At 41.0% G+C, this 13490-nt stretch overlaps 1 protein-coding gene across 2 annotated transcripts; it reads right to left on the bottom strand.

The window, feature by feature from the left end:
* Positions 1-1208: 1208 nt before the first annotated feature.
* On the bottom strand, positions 1209-13456 carry LOC110524276 (hydroxysteroid 11-beta-dehydrogenase 1-like protein). Of its 2 annotated transcripts, none has more exons than XM_021603767.3 (6): positions 13176-13456; positions 3907-4037; positions 3006-3209; positions 2719-2812; positions 2135-2300; positions 1209-1971 (listed from the first exon to the last, which is right to left on the bottom strand). In XM_021603767.3, the coding sequence occupies exons 1-6, from the start codon at positions 13261-13263 to the stop codon at positions 1782-1784; spliced, it is 873 nt and encodes a 290-aa protein (XP_021459442.3). In that variant the 5' UTR covers positions 13264-13456; the 3' UTR covers positions 1209-1781. The 2 variants fall into 2 exon arrangements, with proteins under 2 accessions (XP_021459442.3, XP_021459443.3); XM_021603768.3 differs by lacking the exon at positions 13176-13456 and adding an exon at positions 11984-12246.
* Positions 13457-13490: the final 34 nt, after the last annotated feature.

Genomic DNA, 13490 nt, shown 5'->3' with positions numbered 1-13490 from the left:
ACGAGCGGAGACAATACAGGTGCATCCGTGTCAAGACCAAGAGAGTAAAAAACAGCTTCTATTACCAGGCCAGTCATCACTAGCTGTCTACCATGTGACCATTCAGAGAGGCAGAGGCACACACACACACACACACTCTCTCTCACTCTCTCTCTCTCTCTCTCTCTCTCTCTCTCTCTCTCTCTCTCTCTCTCTCTCTCTCTCTCTCTCTCTCTCTCTCACTCTCTCTCTCTCTCTCTCTCTCTCTCTCTCTCTCTCTCTCTCTCTCTCTCTCTCTCTCTCTCTCTCTCTAAGCCAACGCTGCTGTTCCATGTCGTACAGACATTAAACCACTGGACACTTCCCGTTTCACACAGAGTATATAAATACTCTATTACCGACATACAGTAGCTCACTCTAATAGATCTACTGCTGTACATATCATTCTTAGTATTTCTTGTGTAAATTCTTCCAGTGTATATATGTATTTTGGTTACTCTTACAGTGCTATTTGGGTTGTTAATTGGATTCATCCCGAAGTTCTTGATGTCTTGTTTTTGTAATTTTACATTTGAATTATTTGTTTACTTGTTTGACATTTTAATGCATTGTTAGGACCTAGTGACATAAGCATTTGCACCCACTATACCATCTGCTAAACCAAAAAACTTTGATTTGAGGTTAAAAAAAATCATGTCAGATTTACTATGAGCATGTTTGAATCTAAAATGCCTCATGTCTAGATTCTGCTTCATTTCTTAGCAGCCACTGCCCTCAAGTGGTTGACATGGGGATTGTTCATTGAGGTAATAGAAAAGGTATCCTGGTGGAACCAGTCTGATCATGCTGTGACTCATAGAAACAAAATGTGGGTGCAGCAGTCAGTCTACTTGATCAGGCTATAAAAAGGTACTACACACTACCTGACATGAACCTCCCTCTCCCTTTATTGATTACCAGTGTTGGGGAAGCTACTCTGAAAATATAGCTTACGAAGCTACCAATTACTTCACACTAGAATAAGTTAAGGTACACTAAAGCTAAGCTTAAGAAAATCTAGTTTATTGAACTGAAGTTACTTTGAAAAAGTAGATCACTACATCCAAACTACTTTGGAGTCAGATGTTAAGAATTGATAATATAGCCTATTAAACACAAAAAGTGATAATTAGGCACACAAAAAGGGTTTCAAGTGAGAATTGGGCAGGTATGATGCTGAGAAAGAATTCTTGCCTAATTCACCCATATTTTATTTATTTTTGCAAAAACAGTAGTGTGTAGTTAGCAACATCGCTACATGGCAAAAACAGTAGTGTGTAGTTAGCAACATCGCTACATGGCAAAAACAGTAGTGTGTAGTTAGCAACATCGCTACATGGCAAAAAAGTAATTTACTACTAAAAACACTACCAAGATTTGATTTGACCAAGCTACTGCAAAATGTAATTAAAGAACTAGTTGAACTACATGTATGTAGTTCACGACTACCCAGTACTGTTGATTACATGTGGATATCATTCAAAAGCAATGAGAGAGGGGATGGACAAAGTTCAAATTGTGACATAAACATGCAGAAATGTACCACAGAAAAGCAACCAATTATACAAAGAAGAAGACCAACAAGTAACACAGTTTTACATGAAAATCTTCCAATATACCGTTCATACTGTTTATCATTTAAAGAACTGTGTTTAAATTATCAATGTCAGAGAAGTTGGCTGTAACAGCATTTTTTTAAATCAACAAAGAAGTGTAAACCAAATTGGGAAAAATGCAAAAGCGATATTATCGTAATGTATATTTCAAGCAAATGGTTCATATTTATACAAGTTACGTAAAGACATGTCCCTGAAGTAGGGGAACCAGTCTCTGATGAGACAGCAATAGTACCAGAACCAGGGATAGTAAGACTCTGTCTGTTGCGTGGCTCCAGAAGTGATGATGTGCAGAGCCGCCTCACTGGCCGGCCAGGCTTGGATGTTGGTGATGCCCCTGTAATACAAACAAATGTGACTATTTGAAATGTGTCCAAGGATACTTGTATTTGCATGTAACAACCATCAGGTCAATCATTAAATCATTGACTGTATTCCAGGCTTAAGTTTACATACTTTAATATTAAACTTGACTGAACTTGGTATCAAAAATAGCTCACCTGACTTTCTCCATAGCTGAGTCTGTATCGATCAGGCCCAGGATGCAGATGGTGATGGACACGTTGCTCCTCTGCATGGAAAGCTCATGCTGCAACGTCCCAAAGAAGCCGTTCAGGGCAAACTTGGTGGACGTGTAGGGAGCCACAAACGGACTGCTAATTTTTCCTGAAGGACCAAAACACTAGCCAATCATAGGTTCAGGGTCACTTAATGGTGCATTTCCATATAGGATTCACCCCAGTGTTTTACCCAAAAGCATCAGACTTTTCTGTTTCCATCTACGCGGGCCCGGCACCCGTGTCTCACTGGGTCATGTGGATCTGCTCTCACTTGGGGCCAAAGCCAGGCCACCGGTACTTTTCAGCTGGCATTTACATAGCAATGGCTAACTGTGGACATCAACACCTTCTCATAAAGCAAATGTTTCGATGATGCAGAGATTGTTGATTCTGCTCCTCACTCAGCCCTGGCTATGGAAACACAATTTCACTAACATAAGGTTGTATACACTAGTATAACACTGGTGTTACAGTCGAAAAGCAGCATTAGAACACTTTGTGTAGAGAGAAGAGCTCTCATTTACCTAACAAGGAGGTGACGACCACAATGGAGCCCTTACTCTGCTCAAGGGTAGGCAGAACTGTCTTTGCCATCTGCAGATAGCTGAGGAAATTCACCTGTGAAAAATAAATTAAGCAGGAAGAAATAGTTAGTCCTGTGTGGCTCAATTGGTAGAGCATGGCGCATGCAACGCCAGGGTTGTGGGGTTGATTCAGTATGAAAACGTATGCACTCACCACTGTAAGGTGCTCTGGATAAGAGCATAGTGGTATATGTGATATAGCAGTACTTGTGATTAAGTTACCCCACCTGCATTAACCATCTAGTGTGTTCCACATCTCTATCCCACATGGCGAATGGGCTGGGTCCTATGTGGTTCAGCACCAGGTAGTCCAGTCCTCCCAGCTTGTCCACAGCAAACTTCACCACTCTCTCTGGGTCAGACGGATTGGCCATGTCTGCTGCTATGTATAGAGCTTTCTGGGCCCCCAACACGTGGCATTTCTCTGCTACCTGCAATACAAGTGAGCGTTTGCATAAGGGTAACATAATCATGAAAAACATTAAGTAATCATGTTTTATTAACGTACTGTATGTACAGGATACACATGGTATACCGTCCAATGAAATAATAAAATATAAGAATACAAACAAAGTAAATGGCTCAGTAGAATAGAATAAATAGTTTAGCAGAAGTATAATATAGGAAGTCAACATTTATAGTCCAATATTTACACGTATCAGGGAAGGGGGGAATTGGGGGCAAGTGTTTAAATAGTGTAGCATTAGCAATAGTAAATAAGAGTCTGGTAGCAGCAGTTGTGATGTGTGTATAGCATGAATGTGTATGATAGTGTGTGTATGTCTGTGTGGATGTGTGCGTGAATGAGTGCATGTGTGCTAAGGAGTGGAGAGTCAGTGCAGGTGGTCAGTCCAGTTCAAGTGTTCAGCCTCCTGATGGCTTGTAGATACAAACTGTCTCTGAGCCTGGTGGTAACAGACCTCATGCTCCTATACGGTCTACCCAACGGTAACAGAGTGAACATCTTGTGGCTGAGGTGTGTGGGGTCCATGATGAGGCACCTTTTCGAGTATATGTACTGGGCCGTCTTCACCACCCACTGGAGGGTATTGTCATAGAGTTAAGTGGGAGAACTAATGGCTAGAGACACAGACATTGACGAAAACACCTAATTGAAGTGTTACTGACCTGCTGTAGAACCTTTTCCCTCCTGGCTGTAATAACCACCTGGGCACCAAAGCCGGCGAAGTGATATGCCATTTGTTCACCTATTCCTGTACTGGCACCAGTCACCAGGACCCGGGCACCCTTTAACGACTCTGAAAACCAGCCATTTTGAAAGTCATTACAGTAGTCATTACTTCTTACATTATAGTTTGTCTAAATGCAATTCAAAAGGGAAAAGACAAGGGGAAAGAATGGGGACTGTTTAATGTCGACATAAGGCCGTTCAAGAAAACGTGCAACTGATGTGGTGTAAAGTATGTGCTGAATCCTAGACCTGATGGACACTTTTCTGGCATCCAACTATCATGCTGATATGGATCTTCATGTCTGTCTAGGACTTAGTGTGTAACAATGAACAATGTGGAATCTTTGCAGGCACGTGCACAGATAGGAGTCAACCTGTGCCCAGCACATGCCCCTTTGCCCTCCCACTTGCCAAGTGCCGTTTTGGTTGGTGGTATAATATATACAGTGCATTCGGAAAGAATTCCGACCCTTCACTTTCCAACTTTTGTTACGTTACAGCCTTATTCTAAAGTGGATTAAATAGATTTTTTGTTCCAAAAATTATAAAAAAACATGAAATATTACATTTACATTATTTACATAAGTATTCAGACCCTTTACTCAGTACTTTGTTGAAGCACCTTTGGCAGCGATTACAGCCTCAAGTCCCCTTGGGGTATGATGCTACAAGCTTGGCACACCTGTATTTGGGGAGTTTCTCCCATTCTTCTCTGCAGATCCTATCAATCTCTGTCAGGTTGGATAGGGAGCGCCGCTGCACAGCTATTTTTCAAATCAAATACCATTTTATTGGTCACAAACACGCGTTTAGCAGATGTTATTGCGGGTGTAGCGCAATCCTTGTGTTTCTACTGTAGCTCAAACAGTGCAGTAATATCTAACAAGTAATATCTAACAACTTCACAACAATACACACAATACACACAAATATAAGTAAAATAATTGAATTATGAACAAATAAATATTTGGACGAGCAATGTCAGAGCGGCATAGACTAAGATACAATAGAATAGAATACAGTATATGCAGTGGGGCAAAAAAGTATTTAGTCAGCCACCAATTGTTCAAGTTCTCCCACTTAAAAAGATGAGAGGCCTGTAATTTTCATCATAGGTACACGTCAACTATGACAGACAAAATGAGAAAAAAAAATCCAGAAAATCACATTGTAGGGTTTTTAATGAATTTATTTGCAAATTATGGTGGAAAATAAGCATAGAATTAGTTTAGCTCATCTGGTAGGCTCGTGGGCAGCTCTTGGCTGTGCTTCACTTTGTAGTCTGTAATGGTTTGCAACCCCTGCCACATCCGACGAGCATCAGAACCGGTTTAGTATGATTCGATCCTGGTCCTTTATTGACGCTTTGCCTGTTTGATGGTTCGTCGGAGGGTATAGCGGGATGTCTTACAAGCTTCCGGGTTAGAATTCTGCTACTTGAAAGCGGCAGCTCTAGCCTTTAGCTTTAGTTGCCTGTGATCCATGGCTTCTGGTTGGGGTATGTACGTACGATCACCGTGGGGATGATGTCATCGATGCAGTTATTGATGAAGCCAATGACTGATGTGGTGTACTCCTCAATTCCATCGGAGGAATCCCGGAACATATTCCAGTCAGTGCTAGTCTGTGCTTCCCTTCGCTTGTGGAATTCAGTGCACAACAGCATTGTCATTTCCTGTCACAACTTGTGGACTTGTTTAAGTGTTGCCAATGTTACTTTGCTACCTGCCAACTTTACAGTTTTAACTTTTTAATTACTGTTTTATATTTAAATGTTTTCCCTTGGACGCTTTATCTGGGCATGGCTCTTCAGGACCTCCACCAGCCAAGGCTAAGTAGTAACATTAACGATGTGCAGTCGCTGTACTCATAATATACAGGAGAACGATCGCCTTATGGTGAGGATAGCCATGCTGCAAGCCCAGCTTCAGACGCATTCGTTAGGCAAGGGTAATTTACAGTGAGCGAAAAAGGTATTTGATCCCCTGCGGATATTGTATGTTTGCCCACTGACAAAGAAATCATCATTCTATAATTTGAATGGTAGGGTTATTTGAAGAGGTGAGAGACAGAATAACAACAACAAAAAATCCAGAAAAACGCATGTCAAAAATGTTATAAATTGATTTGCATTTTAATGAAGGGAAAACATGCAATGAAACATGACTTAGTACTTGCTGGCAAAACCCTTGTTGGCAATCACAGAGGTCAGACGTTTCTTGTAGTTGGCCACCAGGTCTGCACACATCTCAGGAGGGATTTTGTCTCACTCCTCTTTGCAGCTCTTCTCCAAGTCATTAAGGTTTCTAGGCTGATGTTTGGCAACTCGAACCTTCAGCTCCCTCCACAGATTTTCTATGGGATTAAGGTCTGGAGTCTGGCTAGGCCACTCCAGGACCTTAATGTGCTTCTTCTTGAGCCACTCCTTTGTTGCCTTGGCTGTGTTTTATTTATTTATTTCACCTTTATTTAACCAGGTAGGCTAGTTGAGAACAAGTTCTCATTTACAACTGCGACCTGGCCAAGATAAAGCATAGCAGTGTGAACAGACAACACAGAGTTAAACATGGAGTAAACAATTAACAAGTCAATAACACAGTAGAAAAAAAGAGAGTCTATATACATTGTGTGCAAAAGGCATGAGGAGGTAGGCGAATAATTACAATTTTGCAGATTAACACTGGAGTGATAAATGATCAGATGGTCATGTACAGGTAGAGATACTGGTGTGCAAAAGAGCAGAAAAGTAAATAAATATAAACAGTATGGGGATGAGGTAGGTAAAATTGGGTGGGCTATTTACCGATGGACTATGTACAGCTGCAGAGATCGGTTAGCTGCTCAGATAGCAGATGTTTAAAGTTGGTGAGGGAGATAAAAGTCTCCAATTTCAGCAATTTTTGCAATTCATTCCAGTCACAGGCAGCAGAGAACTGGAATGAAAGGAGGCCAAATGAGGTGTTGGCTTTAGGGATGATCAGTGAGATACACCTGCTGGAGCCCGTGCTACGAGTGGGTGTTGCCATCATGACCTGGTGAACTGAGATAAGGTGGAGCTTTACCTAGCATGGACTTGTAGATGACCTGGAGCCAGTGGGTCTGGCGACGAATATGTAACGAGGGCCAGCCGACTAGAGCATACAGGTCGCAGTGGTGGGTGGTATAAGGTGCTTTAGTAACAAAACGGATGGCACTGTGATAAACTGCATCCAGTTTGCTGAGTAGAGTATTGGAAGCTATTTTGTAGATGACATCGCCGAAGTCGAGGATCGGTAGGATAGTCAGTTTTACTAGGGTAAGTTTGGCGGCGTGAGTGAAGGAGGCTTTGTTGCGGAATAGAAAGCCGACTCTAGATTTGATTTTAGATTGGAGATGTTTGATATGAGTCTGGAAGGAGAGTTTACAGTCTAGCCAGACACCTAGGTACTTATAGATGTCCACATATTCTAGGTCGGAACCATCCAGGGTGGTGATGCTAGTCGGGCGTGCGGGTGCAGGCAGCGAACGGTTGAAAAGCATGCATTTGGTTTTACTAGCGTTTAAGAGCAGTTCGAGGCCACGGAAGGAATGTTGTATTGCGTTGAAGCTCGTTTGGAGGTTAGATAGCACAGTGCCCAAGGAAGGGCCGGAAGTATACAGAATGGTGTCGTCTGCGTAGAGGTGGATCAGGGAATCGCCCGCAGCAAGTGTGTGTTTTGGGTCATTGTCATGCTGGAATACCCATCCACGACCCATTTTCAATGCCTGGCTGAGGGAAGGAGGTTCTCACCCAAGATTTGAAGGTACATGGCCCCGTCCATCGTCCCTTTGATGCGGTGAAGTTGTCCTGTCCCCTTAGCAGAAAAACACCCCCAAAGCATAATGTTTCCACCTCCATGTTTGACAGTGGGGATGGTGTTCTTGGGGTCATAGGCAGCAGTCCTCCTCCTCCAAACACAGTGAGTTGATGCCAAAGAGCTCCATTTTGGTCTCATCTGACCACAACACTTTCACCCAGTTGTCCTCTGAATCAGTCAGATGTTCATTGGCAAACTTCAGATGGGCATGTATACAGTGCCTTGCGAAAGTATTCGGCCCCCTTGAACTTTGCGACCTTTTGCCACATTTCAGGCTTCAAACATAAAGATATAAAACTGTATTTTTTTGTGAAGAATCAACAAGTGGGACACAATCATGAAGTGGAACGACATTTATTGGATATTTCAAACTTTTTTAACAAATCAAAAACTGAAAAATTGGGCGTGCAAAATTATTCAGCCCCTTTACTTTCAGTGCAGCAAACTCTCTCCAGAAGTTCAGTGAGGATCTCTGAATGATCCAATGTTGACCTAAATGACTAATGATGATAAATACAATCCACCTGTGTGTAATCAAGGTGTTGTCACCTTCTCACCAAGCTGCTTGACAATGGTCTTGTAGCCCATTCCAGCCTTGTGTAGGTCTACAATCTTGTCACTGACATCCTTGGAGAGCTCTTTGGTCTTGGCCATGGTGGAGAGTTTGGAATCTGATTGATTGCTTCTGTGGACAAGTTTATTTTATACAGGTAACAAACTGAGATTAGGAGCACTCCCTTTAAGAGTGTGCTCCTAATCTCAGCTCGTTATCTGTATAAAAGACACCTGGGAGCCAGTGGGTCTGGCGACGAATATGTAACGAGGGCCAGCCGACTAGAGCATACAGGTCGCAGTGGTGGGTGGTATAAGGTGCTTTAGTAACAAAACGGATGGCACTGTGATAAACTGCATCCAGTTTGCTGAGTAGAGTATTGGAAGCTATTTTGTAGATGACATCGCCGAAGTCGAGGATCGGTAGGATAGTCAGTTTTACTAGGGTAAGTTTGGCGGCGTGAGTGAAGGAGGCTTTGTTGCGGAATAGAAAGCCGACTCTAGATTTGATTTTAGATTGGAGATGTTTGATATGAGTCTGGAAGGAGAGTTTACAGTCTAGCCAGACACCTAGGTACTTATAGATGTCCACATATTTGTCACTGACATCCTTGGAGAGCTCTTTGGTCTTGGCCATGGTGGAGAGTTTGGAATCTGATTGATTGCTTCTGTGGACAAGTTTCTTTTATACAGGTAACAAACTGAGATTAGGAGCACTCCCTTTAAGAGTGTGCTCCTAATCTCAGCTCGTTATCTGTATAAAAGACACCTGGGAGCCAGAAATCTTTCTGATTGAGAGGGGGTCAAATACTTATTTCCCTCATTAAAATGCAAATCAATTTATAACATTTATGATTTTTTTGTTGTTATTCTGTCTGTCACTGTTCAAATAAACCTACCATTAAAATTATAGACTGATAATTTCTTTGTCAGTGGGCAAAAGTACAAAATCAGCAGGGGATACCTTTTTCCCTCACTGTAAGTGTAGGAAAGGATGAAACAGCATCTTTGCCACCAACAAGTACAGATTAGAGGTCGACCGATTAATACGTTTTTTTTTTACACCTTCATTTTAATATTTAATTAACTATGCAAGTCAGTTAAAAACACATTCTTATTTTCAATGACGGCCTAGGAACGGTGGGTTAATTGTTCAGGGGCAGAACAACAGATTTTTACCTTGTCAGCTCAGGGATTCAATCTTGCAACCTTACGGTTAACTAGTCCAACGCTTTAACCATCTGCTTCACGAGGAGCTCACCTTTCTTAAAATCAATACACAGAAGTATGTATTTTTAAACCTGCATATTTAGCTAAAATAAATCCAGGTTAGCAGGCAATATTAACCAGCTGAAATTGTGTCACTTCTCTTGCGTTGATTGCACGCAGAGTCAGGGTATATGCAACAGTTTGGGCCGCCTGGCTCATTGCGAACTAATTTGCCAGAATTTTATGACATAACATTCATGTTATAAAGTAATTGTTTATGACCTTTTTTCAGTTTGAGCACTTTCCCCCTGAAAGGAATGTGCACGACCCTGGATCTACATGAGTAGAAACAGTGGGAACATTCATTATGGGCCACAGAGAATTAGTACTTTAAAAATGTATGAATCAAGTTGATTGTTAGATTGTAGTTTGCTGCTTTCTGGTTATGAAACAAACCCAAGGCTAATTTGTGGTGAGAAACAATTTTACTGCTCATGAAAAGGAAAAGGACGTCACGCTGCTTGCTTGGCGCTGATGTTTCACAACATCCAGAGAGGAAGAAGAGAGAGGCCCATCCTTCCAGCAGATGGTGTTTTTCCGCCCACCAAGAAAGGAGTTTTTGTATGGAGGTCAATGAGAGTGCGAACTTGGTCAACAACAAAAAATGTATTGCTTATTTGCTACTTGAGGTTTATTTAATTGAATAGAAGTTTCATAATGCATCGGTTGTTACGAGTGTACTATTATAAGTAGGACACGTGCCATCCCCGCAACTTTGAGAAAAAAACACTATGTTGGAGTTGTCTCAAAATGGCTATACATATTCACGGCATGACGCTAGTGGCATAGCATCTCTCCATTGAATACAGGCGGTTGATGTCAACAACCCTAATCGAAAATTCAAAAAATTATAATAATGAGATGTCTCCATCAATCTAAAGAAAGGAGAAGCGGGAGCTAGAGAGCCCACCGTGCTGCTTTGTGGACAACTCCCATTGTTAGGACGAAGTGACAAGTATCTTGTCACTATATCCATAATCTTTGACTATAGTGATAGCCTACTCTAGCCTGATGATCCACTACTACGGGTTCCACCCTAATCCAGTTATGAGTGGAACGGCGTAGTAGGCTGTAGTTCTGTATCATTCCAATTTCACACGGTTGCCTCTTCTGAATCATTTTCAGGCATATGGTCACTAAATTTCTGTATGTGTAATTTATTGTACTCTATTGCACTCAATAAAGCTGAAAGTTGCATTGGAAAAGTGTTTGGGAATTAATTCACATAAGGTTGGTTATCAATGACTGCATGCATTACTCATCACTTATAACCTGTCTTGACAGGGAAGATAACCAAAACTGTTCAACATTCTTTACATGACACCAGTATTGGTTTGAATTTAAACATGTAAGTAATGTGCAGTAGCGGTGCGTGGGTAAAATCACTGCGGAAGCCAAGCCAATTAAAACCTATTCAGAAGGGGTGTGAATACCCATGTACTTTTACCACATTTTGTTACGTTACAGCCTTATTCTAAAATAGATTAAATAATGTGCAGCGACGCTCCCCATTCAACCTGAATGAACTTGAGAGGATCTGCAAAGAATGGAAGAAACTCCCCAAATACAAGGTGTGCCAAGCTTGGAGCGTCATACCCAAGAAGACTCGAGGATGTAATCGGTGCCAAAGGTGCATCAACAAAGTACTGAGTAAAGGGTCTAAATAATTATGTAAATGTGATATTTCCGTTTATTTTATACATTTGCAAACTTCTAAAAACCTGTTTTTGCTTTGTCATTATGGGTTATTGTGTGTAGATTGATGAGGGAAAACAATTTAATCAATTTTAGAATATGGCAGCAACGTAACAAAATGTGGAAAAAGTATAGGGATATGAATACTTTTCGAATGCACTGTATGTGTTGTCATACATGTGTTGTTTGCTCTAAAAGCTTCATTTATACGCCTTTCGACCGTGATATATAGGACTTAAGACGGAGACAGTAAGAAGACACAGTGGCAGAATAAATTCAACCCCACATTTGTTTTTTTCACAAAACCGGATAACAACCTCTGTCCAGTCCAGAAAGCAATTTGCATGTAAAGTAACAGACAGTTACATGACCCACAGCATGGTCGAGCAAGTTCATGTTTGCGACATATTGACATATTGATTTAGAACCACAGAGAGTTACCGCAAGTCACGCTACCGCAAGGCGCTGCCTCCACTATTCCAGCATCATCAAATTACCCCAGCTTAGTATAGTACAGTGACAACTAAAATATACCAAAAACGATTTAGTCCAATCAACGTAAGCTAAATATGACGTGGCTGTCCATGGTTCTGATTTCTCTGTGTGTTTGTGTGCGTGCGTGTGTGCGCGTTCGTGCAAGTAGAAAAACATGTTGACTCACCCTACTTGTAGAGAAAAGCCAATGCCATCCTCCTCTCTTTCATGTTGACGAAACGGTCTATCACTTTGTCATGCAGTACACTCTTATTGTTTTGTTGTCCTAGGCTACCTGACTAAAATGATTGCCAGGTAGCCACTCTGATGAGTCACTCTGATGATTTCCCCTGTGCAATACATTCACCCTCTTGTGAGTTGAAGGACAATTGGGAAAGGGGGGGTGGGGGGCCTGGCTTCCCTTGGCACCCATGAATACACACCACTGGTAATGAGGGGAATTTCCAATGTACTTATAAAAAGGCGTCTCGCAAATGATATGCAATTTAATCAAAACTTTGCAGCAAGGCATTTCAAAACCAAAGTCATAGTACCTCAAATGTATTAGATTCACTTTGAAACAGTGGTACTTCATGAACTGGATCATCATTCAATCCAATTTGATCATGTGAGGATATCATATGATCTAATAACAGAAGGTCCTCTTATAAGTTCACTATCACAAGAGACTCACCATCAGGCAATTGATAAACAATTAGACACACAATCAAGGGCTATCACAGTAACTTTTTTACAAACCAAAGTGTGATTTCATTCAGTTTTGACAAATACAATACTGTACTTGTGGTGATGTGTGGCTTACACACGTTAGATGTTATTACCATTTGAACCTTTCCCTGTTCGAGGTCTAGCCCCGAACCCAACTATATCAGTTTGATTGTTTAGTTTTGTTGCCAATTAACACTTCTCTAGTAGCCTTCATCTACCATAATGTTTTGGGATTTGTTTTCTATAATTAATGTGCTGGTATTTTTTTGTCTCAAACACACAAGCCTGGTTCTTTCTGTACTCATCTGACAAATTAATAAAACAGTATACTGCCTTTATGTGCAATTTTTGTGAAACTGAATTATTATGAGTATTTGAGGTTTCATAAATCAATAGCATATCATGTGTCTGTAATGTGTGACAACTGTCTGAAGTGCGACAACTACCCTCTGAGGTTATACTGGTTCAAGGGCTGTCATTTTAATGTTGTATTTAATTGAACCTTTATTTAACTAGGCAAGTCAGTTAAGAACAAATTCTTATTTTACAATGACGGCCTAACTACAAATTATGTGATCATAAAATAGCCTGTAGCCAACAAAAGGTTGCACAGACCAGTCAAGGATTGTGAAGCTAAGTACACATCTTACCTGGGTCAAAAGTGGGTCCACTCCATTGGAAAGCAACAAAAGCTGCACCTATAACACCAACTATTAAGAGTTTAGTAAAAACCTTCATCTTGCGACTGCTATAACCAACTCAATGGTTTCATGCAACTACTATTTATTGTGAGCCAAACAACTTAACAATACGTTTTTTAAAATCCCCTCGTTAGATATTTAGATTTATACTTTCAGGCTTCTCTGCACTTCAGAAACTTCACAGGACAAGCAATAACAATTCATAGACACATTTTTGTTGGTGAAAAAACGTCCTTTATAAGAGGCTTATCTCATTTAACTTGA

Source organism: Oncorhynchus mykiss, chromosome 5 (assembly GCF_057628025.1).
Source record: "Oncorhynchus mykiss isolate SJ-2025 chromosome 5, ASM5762802v1, whole genome shotgun sequence".
NCBI lineage: Eukaryota > Metazoa > Chordata > Actinopteri > Salmoniformes > Salmonidae > Oncorhynchus > Oncorhynchus mykiss.
Note: the sequence above shows the minus strand (reverse complement) of the source record. Positions and strands in the feature narration are given on the sequence as shown.